Source organism: Cyprinodon variegatus, unplaced genomic scaffold (genome assembly GCF_000732505.1).
Source record: "Cyprinodon variegatus isolate N-32 unplaced genomic scaffold, C_variegatus-1.0 Scaffold129, whole genome shotgun sequence".
Taxonomy (NCBI): Eukaryota; Metazoa; Chordata; class Actinopteri; order Cyprinodontiformes; family Cyprinodontidae; genus Cyprinodon; species Cyprinodon variegatus.
This window is the reverse complement of record NW_015150582.1, coordinates 370,453-394,071: the sequence shown is the minus strand read 5'-3', so window position 1 is coordinate 394,071 and position 23,619 is coordinate 370,453. Positions and strand designations below refer to the sequence as shown.

The 23,619-nt window shown below is 37.4% G+C and overlaps 3 protein-coding genes across 3 annotated transcripts in view; 1 reads left to right on the top strand and 2 right to left on the bottom strand.

Moving 5' to 3' along the window:
• Positions 1 to 1,199: 1,199 nt before the first annotated feature.
• nuak2 (NUAK family, SNF1-like kinase, 2) lies at positions 1,200 to 12,273 on the top strand. Its single transcript, XM_015376031.1, has 6 exons — positions 1,200 to 1,569; positions 7,080 to 7,200; positions 7,460 to 7,611; positions 8,523 to 8,588; positions 9,408 to 9,660; positions 9,749 to 12,273. Exons 1-6 carry the CDS (start codon positions 1,381 to 1,383, stop codon positions 10,777 to 10,779), a joined length of 1,812 nt encoding a protein of 603 aa, XP_015231517.1. The 5' UTR covers positions 1,200 to 1,380; the 3' UTR covers positions 10,780 to 12,273.
• A 342-nt stretch (positions 12,274 to 12,615) lies between these two features.
• Positions 12,616 to 17,857, bottom strand: ccnd3 (cyclin D3). The gene is made up of 5 exons (XM_015376075.1): positions 17,627 to 17,857; positions 17,316 to 17,531; positions 14,973 to 15,135; positions 14,159 to 14,301; positions 12,616 to 12,856 (listed from the first exon to the last, which is right to left on the bottom strand). The coding sequence occupies exons 1-5, from the start codon at positions 17,846 to 17,848 to the stop codon at positions 12,704 to 12,706; spliced, it is 897 nt and encodes a 298-aa protein (XP_015231561.1). The 5' UTR covers positions 17,849 to 17,857; the 3' UTR covers positions 12,616 to 12,703.
• Positions 17,858 to 20,064: 2,207 nt separating this feature from the next.
• The window catches only part of bysl (bystin like), an 11,685-nt gene continuing 8,130 nt past the window's right edge, over positions 20,065 to 23,619 (bottom strand). The window contains exons 6-7 of the mRNA XM_015376041.1: positions 20,722 to 20,824; positions 20,065 to 20,614 (exon numbers count right to left, since the gene is read on the bottom strand). Coding sequence (XP_015231527.1) covers positions 20,260 to 20,614; positions 20,722 to 20,824 — 458 coding nt within the window. The 3' untranslated portion in view covers positions 20,065 to 20,259. The remainder of the gene's footprint in view (positions 20,615 to 20,721; positions 20,825 to 23,619) is intronic.

Here is a 23,619-nt window from a genome sequence, read left to right as displayed (position 1 = left end):
CAAACTGATGGTGAGATGGAGCAGGGACCCCCTAATTATATATATTGTATGAAATTGTATTTTATCAAACTGGTCCTAGTCACTCTGTTACAGATGGAGTAATGTAATGAAAGTAATTTCTCCCTGGGATTATTAAAGTATTTCTGATTCCTCATTGATGGGACAGGTGTTGTGAATGAAACGGTGCCCAGCTTAAAAGAGCTCCTGTGTGTCGCCGAATGTGTGCAATGATGACTGAAAGACATCTTCTGCCTCCATTTATCTGTTTCCTACAGTGTGTTGAAGTTATGTTAACATGTATTTAAAGGCATTTCAATTAGTGGAAAAAATTGTAGGGGGGGATATTACAAAAAAGGTCTAATCACTCAAAACCTTTGCCCGTGGACCCCTTAGGAGTTGCAGACCCCCTGTTGAAGACCTCCGCTGTATGGTGTACCAGGGACAGTTATAGACTACTATGCCGAAGAAGGTGTTTAATTGAATAAATAATGTTTTTCTTTATTTAATGAAACAAAAACAGAAAGGAAAAAAAGAGGACTCCACGTTATATAGGCATACCGGTTTAATTCAAGAGTATAAAAAGTGTTAAAACACTTATAGAGATAGATAGATAGATAGATAGATAGATAGATAGATAGATAGATAGATAGATAGATAGATAGATAGATAGATAGATAGATAGATAGATATGCATTTTTCTATATTGATGTATTTTTAAAAAGCATATAAAAATATGTTAACCTATAAGGATTATTTGCAGATTTTACAATATTACAGTAAGATACAATCTGTAGAGTTTCACGTGATAAAAAATAAAGAACTTTGTAAACATCATACATTAGAAAATGTTAAAAACAAATTCCTTTCCCTAATTATCACCCAGTGGTTATTGGTTGATGCAGTGCTTTGTCATAATGTTGGTGCCGCTTGTTTTAACTACCTGTATACCGCGACTGTGAGCAACAACAAAAAGAAAGTCATGACAGAAATCGGACAATATATAAACAAACATGCAATGATTAAATCCAAATGAAACAAAGAAATATAGATGAGAAAAACAAATATCTAGGTCGCTTTGTTTTAATAAAAGATAAAGAAACCCAACACTCCGCGGCGCTTCCTCTAACACCACCTCCCCGGCTGACGTGTGTGTGTGCGGGCGGTGCTTCTCTCTCCTGCTGCTCACAGGCGGGGATATACCTGCTCAGAGAGCACCGAAAAGCCGTCCTCCCCACACCCCCTGCTCCATGGTTTCTATCTGCTTTCCTTCACTCGATCAGAGCAACCAGCTTCTCGAAGGGGACGGTAGAGAGTCCCAGAGTGTGTGGCATGGTTCAGAGGAACACCTGCGTGTGAGAGAAGGTAACACAGACCGTCAGCATGGATGCCCCTCACGCTGCCTGCCCTCCACCTGCGGGGGGAAACGCTCCTTTTGGGAGAACGAAGAGGCAGGCTGTGAAAAGACACCACCACAAACACAACCTGAAGCACAGGTACGAGTTCCTGGAGACGCTGGGCAAAGGGACCTACGGAAAGGTGAAGAAAGCCAAGGAAAGGTCTGGGAGACTGGTGAGAGGACATTCTTATTTACAGTCAATATTTAATGGTTTGCAGCCTGCTGCTGGGTGGCCACCTGTTTACAGCCTGGTATCAGGTAGCTCTGGTTTCACTTTCTGGAAAACTGACCTTGTGCTACAGTCTTAGCTAACAAATAGACACATTTATTAAAACATCCATCTAGATAAAAGGAATAGTTAATAAAATACTTTCAGATTTAAGTTCTGGGGCAAACATCTTTTCCATTGTCATTACTTACCTACTTTTATCGATAATCATTCTGCATAAAACTGATATTTATAAGTAATAATATCTACATTGATTTTTTAATATGTTTTTATTAAAATTGTTAGTTATCTATGATTTCACTGAAGACTCCTAGATGACTTGCAGAGACACATAATTTTCTCTTTTACCCCATATAAGACAAAATCTAGTTCTGAAAAGAGCATATATTCTGTACTTATCATCTTTAATGTTAGTATATTGATGTGTATAATTAACCATAGTGTTTTTGTTGTCAAGAAATTATGAATACATGAAAAATAGTAAGTAATATATGAAAAATTAAAATGAATATTCCCCTTGAGAGTATTACTGCTGCCACCCCACATGGTCGGGTTGGCCAATGATTGGCTAAGAGTGGCCATGGCCACCCCTGGCCCCCCATCTAGCTCTGCCCCTGAGCAATTCAAGCACTGAATCCCCCAGTTTGTTTGTTTTTTCAGTCGACCAATCAGTGACCGCATTTGGCAGCTGTGCAAATGTATTGTTTTCTCAGTGCTTTCAAATAACTAACAGCCGGTTTAACATAATCACTTTGATTTGACGCGCACACATGAGTCATACCTAAAAGGCATTGTGTTGGGCCGAAAGAGGCGGCTCTTCCCCCTCAGGAATCTGTGACAGGAAAGTTTAGAAAAGTTCCTGATGCAGGAAGGTGGGGGGGAATTTCAACACTCCCTTATCAGATGAACTTTGATTGCCTATGACCAGAAGAAAGGAAAGCATTGAACAGGAAATGGAAAGTGAACAAAAGTTGATGTCTGATTTCAAACGGCGTATTTAAAACTGATTTATGCTCATATTAATGGAATAAAGGAATACAAAAACATATAAAATGTAATTTTTTTGCAAATCTGACTGACATAAAAGAGTATATCTATTTACATTTTTTAAGTAATCGCAAACATCAGCTTTCTGGTTCCCATTAACGTTGATTTCGCATTAAGAGATGCATAACAAACCTTTTAACAAAGCTGTATGAAGCATGTATAAAAACTGTACTGCTCCTCTCCCAGCATGCTTTGCTTCGTTTATGAAAGAAGGCAGCTAAACTTTTCCTTCAGCAAAGACAAATGCGAATAAACCAGATTGAAGCCCCCCTATAGAAATATACTTTTCAAAATAATTATTATGCTATAAAACCATGTTTATCTGATGTTTATATTTTGTATTTAATGTAGTACTATTGACATTTTTACAGAAGCTGGAATATTATCTTGTGTGGGTGACTAATAACAAATTAAGATCATGTTATAGGTTTTTATTTTTCTGTTCATCCTGTAGGTATTTTAACTTGAGCTTATCAAACCACTAAAATCTCATACCTACCAATGTCTGTTCAAAGCTTTTTAACAAATGTTTTGTGTCCAATTTTAAATTAACCAACCATGTGGCCATGACTACAAATGTGTTATTCATCCTCATATATTTTTTTCATGAAATGTCAACCAGTAAAATGATTCAGAGCCCAAATGACTGCATTAGTGAAAGCTTTAGCATTCTAAAGACAAAGATTTGATATTTATCTTCAGTGAAGTATGTCCTAAAAATAACTGTCTATTTTCAGCATTTGTAGTGCATCAGTTTATCTGATTGTTTTCTTTTTAAGTGTCTGGGAAGAGGCAGAACTGTTTGTTTCATACTACGGAAGCAAAGATCAGGAATTTCCCGTGAGCTCTTGAAGCAAACATTAAGTGATTCAAGTTCAGTCTTGTCGCTTCATCTTTTCCCCTGTTTCCGTCTGAGCAAAACAATTCTCTTAAGAAATGAGTAGTTGTCTCAGATTCATCCCTGCAGTCAGCCTCCTGACTTAATCTCCCTCAGGCCATTTCTCAAATAAACAAGAGTCTGAGATAATACCAGCCAAAAGATAAATAAAAAAAATTAAAAAGACAATTATTTACCTGTTGTATGTTAACCTGCATTTTTACTATGACTTGTGTCTAATAACGATGGTTTGACTCTGGAAGTGGCAACACAATGGATGTCCTCATCACTCTTATTTTATCAGTGCTGCTCCTGTTGTCTGAGCGAATACATTTGATTACATAATCTAGTTTAGATTGGGGGTCAGCATATGTGAAGTGCTTAGCATTACATACCAGCAAGTCTGTCCTAGACTGGATTATAACAAGAATGCTAAACTTTATGAGTTCTGGAAGAATTGGTTTCATTTATTGATTTAAAAAAAAAAGTAACAGATTTGTTAAGCTGAGTGGAATTGCTTGAAACTACTTGCCGTAAACTCAATTGTATACAAAGCTTTTGACCCATGTTGACAATCTGTGAAAAGAAAACGGGTGAAAGGATATCATCCCATCTAGATTTCAGGTCAGAAATGATAAAAGACTGAAAGGAATTTTTATTACATCCATGTGAATTGTCCACAGAGAAGTTAAGATTATTGAAGGTTTGGTTTGCTGTGGGGCATGTGGATGTTATTTAAAGTAAAGTAAGAAGCTTCAACGTGATTCTTGGCATAAAAATCCCAGAATATGTAGGTTAAGGAAATTAATAAATGGTTCGTCATGTATGTTGTGTTCATATTCAAGATTATCGTCTCCAGAAATCCATTGCAAGTTTTCATTGAATAGAAAATAAATTTACCTCCTAATATTTAAGATACTGTTTTTATGTGAGCAGACAAGTTTACAATCAATGACTTGACTTTTGATATTTAGCAGCTTAAAATGAGCATAATTAGAGTTTTTCTGGCAATGCTAAAACTATATTTTGTGAACTAAACTACAGTGTAAATTTTTTGATTAATGTCAGCCTAGATTTTTGACTGAACATTGCCTTTTTTCTTCTAGATTAGCTGCATGTTAGTGTGCTACCATTATTTTATAAGGATGGTTTAAAACAGGATTTAAACCCATAAAACTGATAATGTAAAGACTTTTGCTTCCTTTTAATATGATTCATCAAACCCATTCAATGTTGTTCATTAATGATGATTTAAACTTCTTTTTTGTTTTTTATCAGTTGGTAGAGCTTCCTTGTAGCTATGAGTTGTTGGCTGTCAGTGTTGTTTTGGTATTAAGAGTTTTATTTTTGTGTATTTTTGTAGGTAATATAAAAATAAAGCAATCGACATTCAATTTATTTTAAATAGATTTTGGCTGCTTATTAATTGGAGCCTAAACCCTACAATTTGTGGCATCAAAAACAAAAGATGGCTACTTCTCAGAACATTACTCTTATTTAAAATTGTTTTTTAAAGGTAAAACCTTTCTTTTTTTCATTTTTTTTTATTGATCAGATTGAATAGATGTATTTCAGTTTATCATTTTGTGAGCTTGTCTTTTTTTAAACACCAAAACAAATGGTATTTTCTTTAAATTCTGATGTTATAGCGATACGATTTGCAAAAAAGAAGTTTTTGATTTTAGTTTACCAAATGTGTCCAAGTACTTTTTAGATGTAAAATGTTCAGTATAATTCCTTTTTAAAAGATTAATTTTTTTTTTTTTTACGTTATATTTTAATTCTTTATATGCATTTTACCGCTAAACAAAGCTTTATTATTTTCCTCTGGATCACAGCTAGCTGCTTGTTGCTGAGTGAGGTGAAGTTTATGACTTGGTGTGTATTTGTAGAGAAAGATGGTGTGAAATGTGATCAATTCACCCAGTGGTTGTGTATTGTGTGAAGCAGGTTTGCGTCTAACAAAGGCGGCTCACAGTCTGAAAACCTCCACAGGGGTGTGAGGTTGTCATGGGTTGGATTTTACACCCTCCTAAAGCTATGCTAACAAACGCAGGAAACGGTCAGTTCCCGGAATCAGGAGTTTGGTGTGAATGCGGTGCTGACCCCGGAGAAAACGCCAGACAGTGTGACTCATGGAAAGAGACTGCCGTTTGTCGAAAGTGATTTATCAAGTTGCTGCTTTACTCATTCTCCTGAGTCTGCAGCCTTGAGGGTTTAGAGATAAGCAGAGAAAAAAAAAAAAGAGGACACCCCCCGGGTGGGCCATCTGCCGCCTCATGAAACCCTTAAAGGTTTGGTTGGACTGATGACGCACATAGAGGAATCCCAGGCATTTGAGCTGCAAATACACAACCTTGACACACAAAAAGTAAAACGGACTCTCCAAAAAAAGAAAAACAGACCCAATGGTACCCATAATATGGGCCACATAGAAAATTATAGTCGACAGTTTTGTTTTTTTTCTTAAATATCTGACCTTTTGTTCTCTCAGTCCCGTTAGAAATGGCGCTACAGTTTTCGGTCCACTGCGCTCTGCCGCTGTTCAAGAATTTCATTGTTATTAAATGATGGCCTGTTTGTAGATCATCTATTGAAGTGTGGCTATCGTGGCTCCAGGTCAATTTGTTCTCCCACTAATTTATACCCTATTTCACATAACTTAAAATTCAGTACTTTTTATTTCTAACAAAAGAAAAAAAATATTTCATAGCAATTTTCCTAAAGCATGACATATAAATATCTTTTTCAAATGAAATATTTTCATAACCTTTGCAGATAGATCTAATCTAAAATGCTCAAATCTCAATTTGAATGCATTTTAAGTCTAAAAATTAGATCTAAAAACATTGTTTTAAACCTATTTCCTATTTATTATGCTTCAACACCTTGTTGAGGCAAGTGTACTATAATATGACACTGTATATTATGATTCTTGATTCAACCAAACTAACTCATAAACATTTTCTTACAGCAGAAATAGGTTATGAAACATCTTCTTGCTGGGTAAGAATTGACACAGGATTGGTCTTAAAAAAAAAAAAAATTATTGTAGCAGAGATTTGATGATGGCTTCTAGCTAATTAGTCTGATTGTTATAAGCTACAAACTGGTATTCATAAGAAAATACTAAATTTTCCCCATATCTTGGAAATGACTCAAAGAAGGAAAACATAAATGCATAACAAGATCTAATAGAGCAACCAAAACACGTACTATAGTGTTTACCACAGCTGGACCTATTTTCAATTGGATAAATTGGTATTTTTCTCCAAATACAAGAACAGTACTGTAGCTTGACTAGTGATGTATAGCAATGGGTTGGGGAGGGGCAACTCTGTACCATGCTTTGTACTCACTCTGACAAATTCTCTGGCCTCTCATTAAAAGGAAACCATAGTACAAATGTGACAGCAAACTTTTTGCCATTTTGTATTTGTGACTTTTTATAGCCTCATTTTCTGTGTAGTTAAAAAAAATTATAATAATAACCTAATCCAAGTATTAAACTTCTTTTTTTTTTTTTTTAGGTGGCCGTGAAATCAATCAGAAAGGAAAAGATCAAGGATGAGCAAGACCTGGTTCATATTCGCCGAGAAATTGAGATCATGTCCTCACTGTGTCATCCCCACATCATAACTATTTATGAAGGTACAGATTTAATTCTTCTACTTTTTAGGAGGCTTTACGGTAACTATGTGCTATCAAAAATAAAACCTATCTGGGGAAAGAAGATTAAAAGTGGATTCAGAGTTTAGTCACCAAGGTCTCTGTGCTAAGGACTCAATGCAGAATTACCCCAGCAGCTCTGAGACCATGTGTTGACTCTTGTCCTCTGTCTTAATCACCGTACCTTAGTATCTTACAGTTTTGGTTAAGCAAAGGCTTTTCTGTTGTTTTTTTCTTTTAGTTTTTGAGAACAAGGACAAAATTGTGATAGTGATGGAGTATGCTAGCCAGGGGGATCTGTACGACTACATCTGCGACAAGAAGAACCTCTCCGAGCCTGAAGCCAGGCACTTCTTCAGGCAAATAGTGTCTGCTGTGCACTACTGCCATCAGGTAGGACTGATTTCCTGCATTAAAACATGATTTCAAAAGTTTTTTTTTAAACTTTTACAGAATGACTATGACCTGGATGACAGAGAATCTTCATCAGCATGATTTCAATAGGTTTATCAAGGATGAAATTAGATTTTTTTTCCCCCTCATCAGTGTTATAGGCCTTCCAGGGCAGTTCCATCACTAAGATTACATAATGGGCATTATTCACTATCATGGTGCAGCTCGGAACAGGGAGACTGTGAGAACAATGTCAGGGAAATGAGCAGAGCCAGCATTGGGGCTAAAGGCCAACTCTCCTGACACAAACGCACACACATAGTTTAACGGTTTAATGAGGGCGTAAATGAACAGAAACAGAAACTTTAGGGCTTTCTATTTTTTATAGCAGTCTGTACTTCAAACTGCATCATGAATATGTACCAGGAGGAATTTACTGTGTCATTTGCTCCGCTGCAGACTCTGTTAGCCATATGCTTCATTTTACTTTTATGGGCTTCTCGTCTCTTGTTAAATATTTAATCTTTTATGCTTACATAATGTGAAAGATCATCTACACCTATGTTTTATTACTTAAAATGTTAGCATTGAAGATTAATTTTTTCTTTTGTTCCACTTTAGAAGGAAACTCAAGGGCATAATCTGGTAGTTTGTTAAAAAAAAATAAAAAAACAAAGCAAAGTATTTTTTTTCCTCCAAAGGAAACTTAATTTGAATTGAAAGGTATTCCCCCCTGCTGAGTTGAGGACAAAAAAACATGGCTGACATACTTGACAAGAAAGCCAAAAAAAAGCAACCTTTATGTAGGGCATCAATTTTAATGTTAACCGATGAGCTGTGTTGAAAAAAGGGAAATATTATACTAAAATGTGTCTGGTTTGTAATTTTTTTTTCTTTTTATTTCCTCCTAGAATGGAATAGTACACAGAGACCTGAAACTGGAGAATATTTTACTAGATGGAAATGGCAATGTGAAGGTATGCATGCTGCGTTTATGTTTTATTATTATTTACACACAAGAACTTATCAGACTTTGGAAATTTTAGCAGAATTTCTCTCTTTTAGCTTCACTTTTTATATTTTAAAAGTATTTTTGGAATCTCTTACGTGATTAAGACTTTGTTTTTATTCTTAGAGTGGCTCTTAAAACTGCATTTACACTTGGCAAATATACTAACTGTGTGTACGCCTGCTAAATTACTAAGCTGTATTAAAGAAGGAATAGCTGGTTGTATAAATGTCCATACTTTTGTTCATACAAATGTTTAGAATCATTTGTGCATGTGGTTTTACATGTAAGGTTGCAGGAAAAGGGACCTTTTTTTTTCTTCTATCATATGGTATGAATTGTTCCAAGTGTCAGCTAGTTTCGTTCCCAAATCTTCAGCATCCAATTATCAATGTAATGCTTTACCTGACATTTAAAAAAACGGATGACAACTATATATGTGGGATGCTGCTGTGTTCCTGCTGAAAAGACTTACATCTTTTACTCAAGATCCTTAAAAAAGATTAAGTTTAATTATGGGCACACTTGTGAACTGCTTTTGTTTTTATATAAGTTTTTCCCCAGTCTGATTTGATTTTCCATCTTGTGGTACAGGATGTAGGTCACATTTAATGTTGAAATGGTTTTATCATAGACTGATGAATTTATTTGCTAAAATGTTGAACAAGGGTTGAATACTGTTTGAATTAATCTTGAACAAGAAGTCATCTCTAATAGTGGAAAGCTGAAATGATCATGGAGGGTAACTGGAAATCTGTAGTGACCTTTTGATTTCATCTTCTCTCAGATTGCTGACTTCGGGTTGTCCAACCTCTACCACGGGGATGAATATCTTCAAACCTTTTGCGGAAGCCCTCTGTATGCTTCCCCAGAGATCGTCAATGGGCGGCCATACCGCGGGCCTGAGGTGGATACCTGGTCCTTGGGTGTGCTGTTGTACACAATGGTTCATGGCACGATGCCATTTGATGGACTCAACCACAAAATCCTGGTCCAGCAGATTAGCACAGGAAACTACCGCAAACCAAACAAACCTTCTGGTACATCTGAAACCTGGTTTTTGCTTTTTATATTTATGTCCAATTGTAGGTTTTGACTGATGACTTCTTCCTTCTTTTGTTCTTACAGATGCTTGTGGACTCATTCGTTGGATGCTCATGGTGAATCCTGAGCGCAGGGCTACAGTTGAGGAAGTTGCTGGACACTGGTGGCTCAACTGGGGCTACCAGCAGCCACTGCTCTGTGAGAGGAAGGACAGTCTGACAGAGCAAACCTCTCCGCCGGTATCCCCATCTACACCCAATCCAACAGGGCTGGCTACTGTTGCGAGCTGGCTGCGACGTACATCCAGGCCTTTATTGGAGAATGGCTCCAAGATGCGTTGTTTGCTACGGTCGCAGGTCGGCGGAGGCGATGTGGTTCGACAGCGCTCTCTGCGAAGGTCTCATAAGGAGAACAATGTCTCCCAAACATTTAATGAAGCGAGCACTGATTCTCGGCCCTGTAAGGGTATTCTCAAGAGACGTAATAGCATAAAACAGAAGACTGTAAATGAGTGTCCGACGGTGGGTTCACTGAATTCACTAAACATTTCTCAGATCCCTTCTGTTGCAGCGTTGCCTCGTAAAGGCATTCTAAAGAAACCCGTAGAACAAGAGTCGGGGTATTATTCTTCTTCACCAGAACACAGCGACTCTGGCTGGGTGCCACAGACTAAAGAATGTCCTTCGGATCCACCCTGTAGGAAGGGAATCCTCAAGCAAAATGGAAAGTTTTCTTCAGGTGGGCTTCAAGAGTTTGGCTCTTTGGATCAGCTGGCAGCTTCTCTACCGAGAGGGGCCCCCATGTCCAGACCAAGTGGGGCCATCAGTGAAGATAGTATTCTGTCCTCTGAGTCCTTTGATCAACTCGACCTGCCAGACCACGTGAGACCCCCGATACAAACGGACAAACCAGCCAAAACTAGCATGAGAGGCAGCATCTCTGCAGACAATCTGTTGGACATAGCTGAAGACCGGATCCTGGCTGATGGCGCACTGAGACCGTGGGACTGTTATGGGTCCGGAGTGGCCGACAGCGCCTTCTCCATCAGTGACTGCGATAATGTGACCGAAACTTACAAACAGGCCATGGTTATACGGGGATCTGGAGCAAGCTAAGGGACAGTCTGAAAATGGACAAACATAGCCTAATGAGGACATGGCTGAACTGGTGGAAATACGGGCTCACGTTTACCTTCTGGAAAACTTGAACTACACAGTGCCAAAAAGGGAAGAGATGCTTACAAAGATCAGGTTTTATTTTAGATGTTTGATAAATAAGGTTTAACTTAGAAAATTACACTGGTTTTAATATTATTTCAACTAAACAGACCTGCAGATCAGTTAAACATTATTTTAGGGGGAAGAAAATATCTAAAGATGAAAATTTGAGAGTCCTATTGTATATACCTGTAGTGCCCAATGACTTTATCCCATTTTAACCAAAACTGTGGTTTGGAGACGATATTTCCACAGCCGTCGATTTAAAGACGATCTTTCATATTTGTCCTAATATAGCCAGTGTTTGATGAGGGGCTACTTTATCACATCGACTTTGATTTTAATGCCATTATCATGAGTCAACACTGTTTTTTAGCTGTTTAAGATTAAGTTAATGATCAATAAGTAGAAAAATCAGGTTCAATGTTACGGTTACTTGTCTGCTGTTTTAAACTTGAGATTTTTCTGTGTGCAAGATGACATCTTGTAGACCAAAGAGTAAATTTTATAAGTTGTTGGATAAAAAAAACCAAGTGCCAAGATTATGTTTACTTGCAAGTGATACCTAGTCTTGGTGTTTTTGTTTTTCCATTAAATTATTTGTTTGGATAATGACTTTGGGGAAAAAATGATGTGGTTTAACTGGTGCAACCTGCTTTGCCTCCAGGCTTGCACTGATTGCCTTTGACTATTTGCGTGCATGATTCAGGCTTAGTGAGGGTGAGGCTCTTTTAGTCCTTATTGCTGGGAATATAAACCTGTTTGTATGTCCCGGCATATCTGCAGTAAAGGTGAGGCATTGAGAGTTGGCTTTTTGGAGTATCCTGTATTCTGATCTTCATTAACTCATACTTGAAATGAATAACCACATATGCACATGACATTTTTAATTAGGGCTGAAGTTTTTTCAATGCTACTTTCATATCAGCCTAATTTGGGGTATCCTTTTTGTTTTTTTATTTATTTAAAAAGGGCAGGAGATATGTCTGTATTTTTGTTTTTCTTTGATTAAAAAATGTATGCATGACACACAAATTGCCTCTTTCTATTGTTAATAATTTAGGCCTAGCAGAACAATTTAATGGCCGCTTTAATGTTAAAGCTGCATGTACATGCTGCTATTAAGAAAAAATCTGTAATTTTAAATAAAGGAATTGTTATTTTGGCTCATCAGGAACAGACCGTCTGCATGTGTGCACTAGGAATCCTTTTCCACCTGGAAATAATTTCCACATCTCTACAAATATGCTTTCAGTGATTAACTTAATGTATATGTGGTCATTTTGTCATCTTTTTCGTCAGAAAAGGTCAAAGTTTGCAGGCTTTTTCTGTGTTGTCATGGTGTCTGTTTGCTAAAGTCTCTGGCATATCAGTTTGCTTGATCCACATACTTGGACAAAAAAATAAAATAAAAAAATCAAAGAACTCAGTTGCTGACTGTTTTTTGTGACCCACATAGGATTTAGATTTGTTTTTTTGTTTAAGTTTGTTTTGGAGTCATTATGGATGTTGAAATGTCAAGTTAAACTTATCGGAGCTGCAGACGAGGTACAAAGAAACTCAAACACATTGCAGTAGAAAGGTAAACATTGCTGTCAAGCCTGAAGTGGAGTTAAGTATCACAAGAGTAAAGACTACTCTGCAAGCACAGTCAGAAATTTCAGAGTTATTTTTAATGCAATATAAATCAACATTTTGAGAACAGAATAAAAAATAAAAAAAAAGAATTTGGGAAATTGATGCCTTTCAATTTCGTTGCTTCCCGAATCTGGTCTCCTGAATAGGCAGGGAGGAAGGCTTAAGCTTGGTTTCCTGGGATGGTTTAAGCGTTGTCAGGACATCCTGGATGTCTGCAGGGCTGTAGCTGATCCCTGAACTGTATGTTTCTGTCCTGCTGAATCTTATCCTGGAAACAGCAGGGCAGGTTCAACTCCAACACGCTTCCTAGCAGCTCGCAGCAGCAGAGGATCGTATTCTGTTCAGGGTCAGATTACAACATCGTTGACACATTTTGGATAGCGGTATACATTAACACATAGAAATAAGCTACTTCTAAAAAAAAAAAAAAATATGGGAGCATTGAGAACAATGAGGATATCAAAAAGTTTATTTCAGCAATCTAATTTTAAAGGATTTTAAAGTACTAATGACAACTTAAAGGTAATTTATCTGCATCTCAAATCCAGACTTTGTCTAGACCAATCCGACACCATGGGGTTTTTTTGTTGCTTTTTTTTTCTTCACTTCCCTTCCACAAAGCCCAAAGTTCAGCCGTAGGATTTTCTCTTACAATGCAAAATTCAGTTAAATCAGGATCTTCGGTTTACTCGGCTAGTGAAACATCAAATTAGACTCAGACCATCACATTATACCCATTCGGAGTTTAAGAATGGTGCTCTATTAAAAAAGAATAAATATTCAGTCACATTCAAACTAGATGCAAACCTTTACATAGAAGAATAAACAGAATATTTTACTACAAGTTTGAGGATCATCAAATCTTATTTACAAATGGCCTTTTATTTTCCATCCCCAGTTATCTTGACCTTGAAACTCTTTCATGGGTGCATTTTTTTGCCCAGCCTCTCTGATTATTAACTCTGACCTTAACTGAATCAAATAACTCCTGCAAACCTTAAATGTTCTTCTAAGCTCTTTTCTGACCTCCTGGGTGAAGTGTGACGACACTCCTGTTGTAATCTTATGTTGAGCATTCCTGGGAAAGTTCACCGCTGTTCTATGGTCACAACAGCTTGTTGTGACTTTAGAGCTGTGCAACCCTTTTAAGAACTAATTCATTAAGGTTCCTCTGATTACTGTTTAATTTTGTGCGGTTTTTTTTTAACACCTAACAGGTTGGATGAGAGCTATTAAAAATGATTCTTGATTTAACAGTTCTTAAGTTAATGGAACCAGTGGCATCAATTCAAATATGATTAATTACTGTTAATCCATGATTTAAAAAGGGGATAATTATTCTTTTACATAGGCCCAATTTAGTCTGAACAAGGATTTTTTTTCAAACTGAAAGTGAAATAATGAAAATAAATCATTTAAAAACCAATTCAAGGGATTAATTAGAACTTTTTTTATTAGATTGGTCATTTTTTTTTTAGCTTAAAACATTTAAGTGTGACCAAAAAAATATATATAAATGTCTCTTTTTTTTGGCTGATGAGGAAGTTTTGGGGGGAAAATACTCAAAAACATTCTGATCATTGTTGACAGGGCAAAGTCAAAGTAATAGTAGCAAATTCTGGTTAAATATTACCCATACCAGATCAGTAGCCAACAGGTTGGCCAACAGTTTGGCAACTGAATCAGATGAGTCGTGTCTGTCCACCATCTTTAGCCTGTGCATGGCAGTGCTGACGCAAGCACATGTAAGAGTAGAAGGTAAGAAGGCCAAAAACCTGCAGTCTAAAGAACAAAAAGAGAGTGGGAGGGGGTTACTGGTTTTAATCATTGCAAAGATTTCTGAGATCCGCAAAGCAGCACTGAGACACACCCTGAAAGACAAACAGAGAGAGGAAGTCCTTTCTCAAAACCTGTCCACCTAATATCCTAACTGCTGCAGGCAGGAGAAATCCTTAGACACATCCATTCTGTCTTTGTATTGCACATTTTTCAGTGACGTAAACTGTTGAGATCTGGGAATTCTTTTACTTGTATGTGCTGTAATGCTATAGTCTGTTTAAACGGAAACTAACCAAAGGTATCCTTGTGACCTGCTGCCTCTGGCAGCATCACAGAGATTCGTGGGAACTGAGCCAGCTGAATAGTCGGACCCAGGTCTTTCAGAGCAGAACAATGTAGGATTACACAAACTCAGCTCCCTGCTTCCAAAAACAAAGTGCTGACACACTGTGACCAAAGTAGCCATTGCTGCCAACTGTTCTCTGCTCCAAAGACAGTGTGTAACAATTTAAAACGTGGAAAATGCTTGATGATGTTAAAGTTATTCACTCACTAGAACCATAACAGAGATCCCTTTTATTGCAGTGAAATGTGTTTACCAAGTAAATCAACTTTTGTTCCTCTTTATTTTAGCCAACCATCTCATGTGTAGGTAACTGAATTATGTAACTTACCCGTTAGCGCCAGAGCGATGTAGGAGTGAACATGTCGGCGGATGAGCTGGAGGTGAGGGGCCCGGACAAAAGGAACAACATGAAGAATTGGCTCCAGGAAGTCAGAGGGGATCACAGAGGCCAGACACCAGTCTAACCTGGACACCACCGCTACCTCCCACTGCTGCAACATACACATTCCTTTAAAGCAATCCACCATTATAATCTCACAGCGGGACCTTCACACACAAGGCCATTAGATATTAGTACCCTTTACCCCATGTTGAAACTCAGGAAGGACGTTATCCTTCCAGAGCAGAGTTAAAATGCAAAGCTCCTTAGTCATGCGTGCCTGAATACGATTCAATCACACTGGAAAAAATCAAAATCTAGATAAGTAATTTTTTTTTCTTAAAATAAGTGCATTTGTTCTTGAATTGAGGAGGAAAAAGAGACATTTTGCCAATGAAACAAGACAATTTACACTTAAAATAAGAAAAGACAATTTCTTTGTCTTATTTTAAGTGAATATTATCTAATTATCTTATTTTAAAAGTAAAAATACTCATTCTATTAGCAAACTATCTCATTTATCTACTCCAATTGAGGGTAAATACACTTAATTTAAGAAACTAGATTGTTTTTCCAGTGCATCAACATGTGCTGAAAAGAAGCTCCAACTATGCATTTTCGAAATCCTACAGAAATTGACTTTAGTGATGGTTTAAACTTATGACGTTGTAATTGATTAATGCTGTATGATCTTTTTAGGTTATTTTCTTCATTATTTGTTCATAATATGATGATTTATTTAATGTTTTAATGTATTTAATGAAGCTGTCCTTGTTAAATCAGAAGCTGTTCTCCATGCTGTCCTCTGGGAAGAGGCTTCGCAGCATCTGCTGCAGGTCCAGCAGGTTCTGTAATAACTTTTTCCACACTGCTATCAGACTGCTGAACTGTTGAAAAAACTCTAAATAAAGTCATAAATCGAGACTCTGCATCAAACTGATAACATCCAACTAACAGAACTCAAATTAAATGTTTTTCTACTTCATTGTTGCACCATATATATGTGTATTAGCACTGCTCTGAACTTCCATATCAATGCCTTTTGCACCACGTTTTCACCCACAGTTGACATTTAATTACTGCTGCACTTTATGAAATGGAAATGTTTATTTCACTGCTAAACTGCTGCTCATTCACTGTCTGAAAACTGCACAAAACAAAATTTCATCTTGTATATACAAAAAGACAATAAAGTTGTCTAAGTTAAAATAATACATGTATTTTGGGAATTAATTAATTTAATAACTATTATATTTTTTTCTCTTTTAGTGATTCCAGCCTTAACGAGGTTTGTGGGAGAGTGCTCCATTTGTCTGGGGCCCTGTTGTCGCCTGTGTACTCTCCAGCATGGCGGAGCAGGGCGTGACCTTAATGGAAGCAGAAGAAACGTCCATTCGAGCCACTCCACAGCTCACCGCTGTGCAACCTTCTTTTGTTCAAGGAAGTGATATCACTATTAAGGAAGCCATTCATAGCTATATAATTCCTCTTTTCCACACTTAAAAGCTCCTGGCTTATGGGAAAATTATACCACTCAGCCTCAACCTAGGAGGACAAAAATATCAATTTCCAGCAAGGTTTAGTAGGATTAATATCTTTTCATAACACACAAATTATGCAGCATTGGCTTTTCACTTCATAAACCAGTAAACCACAGCCGGCTGCTGACGGTACGTGGGCGCTGAAAGTTGGACGATGGGACACAGAGCATGACATGTCAAGCTGAGATGAAGCTGATGCATCAATATGATCACACAGGCAGTGTTGGTCAATAGCCTCCATCAGTTTCATCTTTAACACGTGCACATCTGTTGAACCCTGCACAATTTATCTACCATAAGATTTATCAATAAATAGTTCATCTCATCCCAAGTGATTGAGGACAGATCTGGAACACTATTAGCTCTGATAATAAAGGGAGCGATAGCTCCCGCACAACTGAGCACACGGGAAAACTCTTCGCTCCAATGCAGCCCCGTCAGCAAATGTATTCTCTTTTTTCTTTTCTGACGGAGCAGTAGTTAACAACTTATAGGTTTGTCAAACCAATTTCATTCTTCTTAAATCGTCATAGCAATTATCTTTTTGCATAATCTGTTTCTGGACCTTGGGGGGGTCTTCTGGTTCCCATAATGTCTTTTAAAATAATTCTTCAGATAGTAATTTGACTTTTGTAGAAATTGCTTAAAAGAAAAAATCAGCTTCAAGTACACATGTTCATGTAATTTCATATAGTGTGCAGTAGTGTTCCCACAAACTTCACGTCAAATATGCAAGCGCTGGAAGATTTACCAGGATTTCTGAGGCTGAAACTGAGTTTTCTGTGTAGAAAGAAAGTTTTTCAGCTGTCAGAGGGACTGTTTCTCTCATTTTTGAGGCCAGAAACATGCAGACGGCCCCTAAAAGCTGCAGCTTGGACCTCTCAATAGTGTAGCGGCTCAGGTAGGAGTCCAGGTGGAACACCGCCTGGGGAAACACTTCCTCCTCACACAGCTGCTCCTCACACACCTATTAAAAAAATTATTTATTTTATAACTTTGTAATAATAATAAAAAAAACTACTTAATTTTGGTATTGTTGGAAATAAGACACATTTGACATGCCCTGAATATCCAGACTGTAAGTATCTTCCTCATATGCGGTTGGATGTCCCTCTGGACCTCCCAAAGGGAGGAGGTGGACATGCTGCTGCCCTCCTCCAGGGACCGCAGGTTCTCCAGGACTCTGAGGTCCCCGATGACTGAGGGGTCTGTCCCTGCTCTGGGGACCACAACCTGGGCTGAGTCAGCAGGTTCAACCCTTGAGTCGTATTTGAAGCTTTCCATCTTCCCTTGACCGTTCTGAAACCGGAACATTAGCTAAAAAAGCCTCTTCTAGCTAGCATTAGCTGCTTAACCATGCGTGTTGTTACCATGGTGATGGTAGCTGCTGGTGCCGCAAAATGTTTTTAACCCCTGATGTTTTACCGACATTTCTATTTTTATAGTAATACTGAAACATACGTCATTAAAATATGAATACTACGGGAAGTTATCTAGCATTAATTCAAAGAAATAGTTTTTAAAACACGAACGTCATTAAATTACCCTTGTTCACCAGGGGCGGAGCTAGATGGGGGCCCAGAGGTGGCCATGGCCACCCCTACCATTTATTTCCCCTCTAATACAGGTGATGACAGCAGTAATACCCTCAAGTGGAATATTCAAAACATTTTTTATATATTAACAATTACTTTACCACAAAAACACTGGTTAATTATGCACATCAACATTCTAACATTAAATATGATAGGTACAGAATTCATGCTCTTCAGAAACAGATTTTGTTATATGGGGTAAAGAGAAAATTTCTCTGCAAGTCACTTAGGAGTTTTCAGTGAAATCATAAATGTTTTAATAAAAACTTATTAAATAATCTATGTAAATATTATTACTTGTAAATATCAGTTTTATGCAGAAGGATTACTGATAAAATTAGGTAAGCAATGACTATGGAAAAGTTGCAGTTTGTCTTTATTAAAAAATATGGATGTTTTGCTCGTTAATTTTCCTGTTGGAACAGTGCAGATTGCTGTAAGGTTTTAGTGCTTATCTATTGGTTATTGCCTGGCCACCCTCGTAAAAATTTTCTGGCTACGCCTCTGGCAGGGATTCCCACACATTGCATCAGGACCCCAATAGCAATAGCAATACAACTGACTGAAGAACCACTTAAAATACATTGGGTTACTTTTACAAATATAAGGTGAAGTAGGCCAAGCTATATTTCTTTTCAAATACATTTCTTTTTTTTTTTAATTTACATAATTTTACATGTATTTTTAATAATTCTATGTCCAATTTCCCAATTTAATTGTAGGTTTCATGTTTTTATTAGAGAAATACATAAATGTTGCATCTACTTATTTTATTACATTTATTTCATGATAGATTTGGCCCTCTATATACTCAAAAATGTGAAAACCCTTTTAACAACCCCCTCTTTCAGAACCCTTGCTCTTAAGCATTTGCCCTCTGTTGTCAAATCGTGTATTAATTACTTTTTAGTACATGGATTGAATATTAGATTAAATTTATTGTCCCAAAGGAGGTTTGATTTGGGTACATACTCTGGCTGCTACATAGTCCAAACTATGTGTCACACTGCATTCACATATAAAAACACTGCTATAGAAATTCTATTATAAGACAATAAATAAATACATAAGGGAGCATGTTACATTACATTCACAATAAAAAATTGAGAAAAATGTATAAAAACCCTTCTTTAAAAAAAAAAAAAAAACATGTCAGTTTAAATTTTTAATACCATTGCCTATTCCACAATTTACTGAATATTAAATACCCTAAATGAAAGAAGAACCTGTCTGGCAACATGGAGCAGGTCAGACAATCTTAAACCCAATCTAAGAAAATTCAAGAATTGCTGAAAGACCAAGTAATTGATCCTTCCCTGTAAGTATGATTAAACTATTATTTGGGTTTTCGGTGTACTGCAGTAAAAGCCATTATCCACAAATGGGATAACTTTTTTTTTATGTTTCATGTTAGACTAATAAAACTAGAAGAAATCTTTAATGGGTCGATCCTTTTTTCTTTTCGCCACAGCAAACCGGAGAAAATCCAATAAAGTTGGAAAGTGGATAATAAGCGGTTGGATAGCAAGGGGATATGAAAAAAAAAACAGCTGATATATGGATTCTAGTAACTGAATTATTATTGTATTTAGTAATGACAAAACTGATAAAAGATTGGGGTTAAAAAAAAAGAGCATTTAAGAATAAAAAAAACAGTAAATGGGTGGTAAAAGTATTTATAGACTTTTTCCCTTAATACAGCCACCATTTAACAGTGAGAGGCTCTTTTTCACACCACTCAGTAGTTTGTAAAGGTTTTCTTTCAGAAGGTTTTGTTCAACTTTTCCAAGACTTTAAATAATGAGTGAAGTCATAACTTTAAGACAGGATTTGATTTTGTGTGGCTGGTTGAAAAGCAATGACAGTAAATAAAGATCAACGATAACTAAAGCACTCTAAATCAAATTCACACAAAAAATAGTCTCTTTATTCCAAAGCTCACTCATGTTATGAAATAAACTCTTACATCACCACTAATGAGCAAGTCTGTGTGTCAGCAAGATGGAGCCAGATCACAATTACAACTCCCGGATTCCACAAAGGTCTTTCTGACATGACAGTAGCCAAAGAGAAAATGAGAAAGCAGTGATGCAGACTGATTCAGTCCATCTCAACTACAGCAGGGAGTCCAACTTCAACATCTCTTGACTCTGAGTTCTGCAACTCTCTGCGAACCTCTGCTGAAATGTACGGGTGTGTCTGGATCTTCAGCAGCTCCAGCAGTGCTTCCTTCTGCTCAGTGGCCAGGTCAGCCTTGTAACGCTGGGCCAGGGTGAGGAGGCTCTGATGCCACAGCACAGGAAGAACACGTTTGTCACTACGGAAGGACAGGAAGTGAGCCACCAAGGCATCCAGGACACGGAAAGGCAGGGCGTACTTCTTGTCCAGCAAGAGACGTAGGAAAATGCTGTTGGCACCGTTGTACTCCATCTCTGCCAACTTAAGCATTGCCGCGCTGAAAGACAAGAATGATTGGACCAGTTATATGACCCTGAACTACATAACCCCGGCTCTGACATAACACTGTGACAGTGAACTGTGGGTGTAAGCGAGCTGGCCTACCTGGAGTGCAGCACAGGGATGGAGCATTTGGTTAGTATGCTTCCAATAATGATGGCTTCCCTCAGGGTACAGGTCCCAGATTCACATAATGGAATCAGTATACCTGTGTTCCAATAAAAACAGAAAGAATAAGTTAATTATTCTATCTAGAACTTGAAAACAACTTATCGATTCAGCTTTTCTATCAAGGTTGACATGGGTTTATTAGAGAACATCAGTGAAAGAACAGGAAACACAGCAATTGTTTTCGGGCAGGTTCCATTATGTAAAAGGTTCTATATAATCGCAGAAAGACGTTTAATTAGAGGTTCTATGGCAAACTGATAACCTGCCAAGATGTAGGAACTAGCTGAAGTGCATTAATCAGACATCGGCCATTGTTAAACTTTGGAGCAGCTGCAGAGATCTGATGCTCAAGTGGGGAAATCTGTAGACAGGACAACTATTAGTGTTGTATTTCAAAAAGATGATCCTTATGGGTGTGTGATAAAACAACAAGCCACAAGAAGTCTTGGTAAAACTTTGCCAGAGGCTATGAAGGAATTAAAATAAATTATTAATAAATAATAAATTTTTTGTACCATGAGTTCCCCTCTTAACCAAAAGTATTGATGATTGTACAAAAGTGGAACGTACAATATCTGAAATAAAGACTATTTTACTTAATCTTTTAATTTGAGCATTTAATTTTTATAATTTTATGCTTTCCATAAAAATAAAAAAAACGACACAAATATGTTGCCTGGAAGTTAATAACTTTTTGGCTGAAAGAAAAGCAGATTTTATTTTTTTAGATTGGTCCTTACAAAGCAAAACAGGTCCCTGCCCTATTTTATTTCACTTCCTAAGAAATATAATATTTTCATGTACCCCTTGCAATGCACTCACAGACCACTAGGGGTACAGAAACCCCAGGTTGGGAATAGCTGGTGTACACCAGTTTATGACACCACACTACATGAGGAAATGGAAAACAGTTGTTTTAGACTTTCTTGAAGCATCTTCAGGTTCCCCAAAAGTAACTTTTAAGTTTTTCCACAATCTCTTGATCGTAGCAATATTTAAAGGCTAAATCCAAAAACGTGTCTAGAAGTTTATAATTATGAACCATCAGCTACGGGAACTGTCGAAATGTTTTTCCATTTGAAGTTGGCTGCATGGTTATAAATGTTTCTAGCTATGCTTTACAGAAATGTTGTCAATGCCGTGCCAACGCCGTGCCGAGGGTTGTGGAAGATAAATAACGGAATTTGGCTGTGCAGAGCTCGCGGATGGATGGCGCCAAACACAACGCATTCCTGAAAGGAATCCTGCAGGGGCTGCAGAAGCCTTGAGAATGGGTTGGAGATTCACATTGCAGCAAAACAAATACCAAAACAACAACCCAGACATATAACAGCTGATTGCTGTGCTTTAATGACCTAGACAAACGAACATTATATCGGGAAAAAAATAAATAAAAAATGCTGAAAACTAACCAACCTTCCAAGACTTTTTATTCTTATAAAATATTGGAGAAACATGTACCTGTTATTTATAGGTAATCTTTCCCACTACTTGGTTTGTGTTTATCAATTAAAACCCCAGCAGAAAAAAAAATACCCATGTGGAAAAGTACAGGGGGTAGGAATGGGGGCCACAGGATGTCTCTTCATTGAAAAGCCAAAAAAAAAAAAAAAGCCAGACATTAACCTTCGCCCTTCAGCCAGAACACTGAATACCGATAGTGGATTGGTATCCCAGTGAGACAACAACCTAAAACACACTGCAAAGGTCAGTGTGTTTTTTTCGTGGAAGTGGATTTACTGCCACACAGAAGGGAAGAGAAAGATGCAGCCAGTAAGCAGACCCATGCATACAAGGAGAAGTAAGTTATTTCCCCCACAAAACAGTAAGGTCCTGCTACGATGGACTCTGGACGAGCAAGAAAACTATAAAAATACTTTTTTACATACTGTCCTGCTGGCAGATGAAGATGCAGGGCTTCTTAGCTGCGGTTTAGATTGTCTAGGGGGATTATTTTGGAGCCGACACCAGTGTTACAGCGGGAACACAGGCTTCATCTACATTCTCACTATGCTGGGGTTCTTAAATATGAATTAGTATTATATAGCTAAATAATTTGGCTTAATGGTTTGAACGTAATCAGCTCCTGCTGTGATTACGACATTTTGCCTCCTTTTTTCCCCCCTTTTTTAAAACCAATACTTGAGGGATAAATGCCAAACACAGTAAAACCTATATTCCATAATCTTCACTTTGCTTTAGTAACCACTATTGCCACTGTCATTTCGACATGTGATGAGAGCCTTCATTGTATTTATACTGCTTTGCATTTTTTTGTTGGCGGGGTCAGAGCGGCCCAGAGGAGCCTGCAGCTACGCCCCATTCTATGCAAATAAGAACGTGTGATGAAAAAAGGTGAAAGGAACACGTGTAAGCACAGTTTCAGCCAACAGACTTAAGATATATACCACCACCTTTAAACATGAAAGCTGCAGACTCTTTTGTCTTTTTAAGTAATTCTCTCAATTGACTTTGATTTATTAGGTTATTAGGAGGCTTCAGTAGATATCAAAGCCATGATGAGGAAGTAATGCAATCATCTGACTGAGAGGTGCAGGAACAGAGAGCTGCTAACGATAGGTTTAGATCTTTGTGTGATAACAAAGTGTAATCATTTTTCTCCACTAAGCCTCTTTGTTTCAACTTTAATGATTTGACTGATAAACTGTTATCCATGTCGTATGCATCCATTATCATCTTGAAGAGCAGCTGATGTAGAAAAATCAAGTAAAAAGCTGCACAATTGAAGGCAATTGTAGCCGTTGTTTTACAAGGTTTTAGTTATGAATTGAGTCAACTTCTGTAACCAAAATGGAAATAAAAATAAAGCTA

Excerpts from the sequence above, each read along its gene's own strand:
- nuak2 (XM_015376031.1), top strand. The coding sequence starts at position 1,381 with ATGGATGCCCCTCACGCTGCCTGCCCTCCACCTGCGGGGGGAAACGCT. Across the intron at positions 1,570-7,079 it reads AGGAAAGGTCTGGGAGACTG|GTGGCCGTGAAATCAATCAG; the intron begins GTGAGAGGACAT and ends TTTTTTTTTTAG. Across the intron at positions 9,661-9,748 it reads CAAACCAAACAAACCTTCTG|ATGCTTGTGGACTCATTCGT; the intron begins GTACATCTGAAA and ends TTGTTCTTACAG.
- ccnd3 (XM_015376075.1), bottom strand. The coding sequence starts at position 17,848 with ATGGAAAGCTTCAAATACGACTCAAGGGTTGAACCTGCTGACTCAGCC. Across the intron at positions 14,302-14,972 it reads CATCGCTCTGGCGCTAACGG|ACTGCAGGTTTTTGGCCTTC; the intron begins GTAAGTTACATA and ends TTTGTTCTTTAG. Across the intron at positions 12,857-14,158 it reads ACCTGTTGGCTACTGATCTG|AATACGATCCTCTGCTGCTG; the intron begins GTATGGGTAATA and ends GACCCTGAACAG.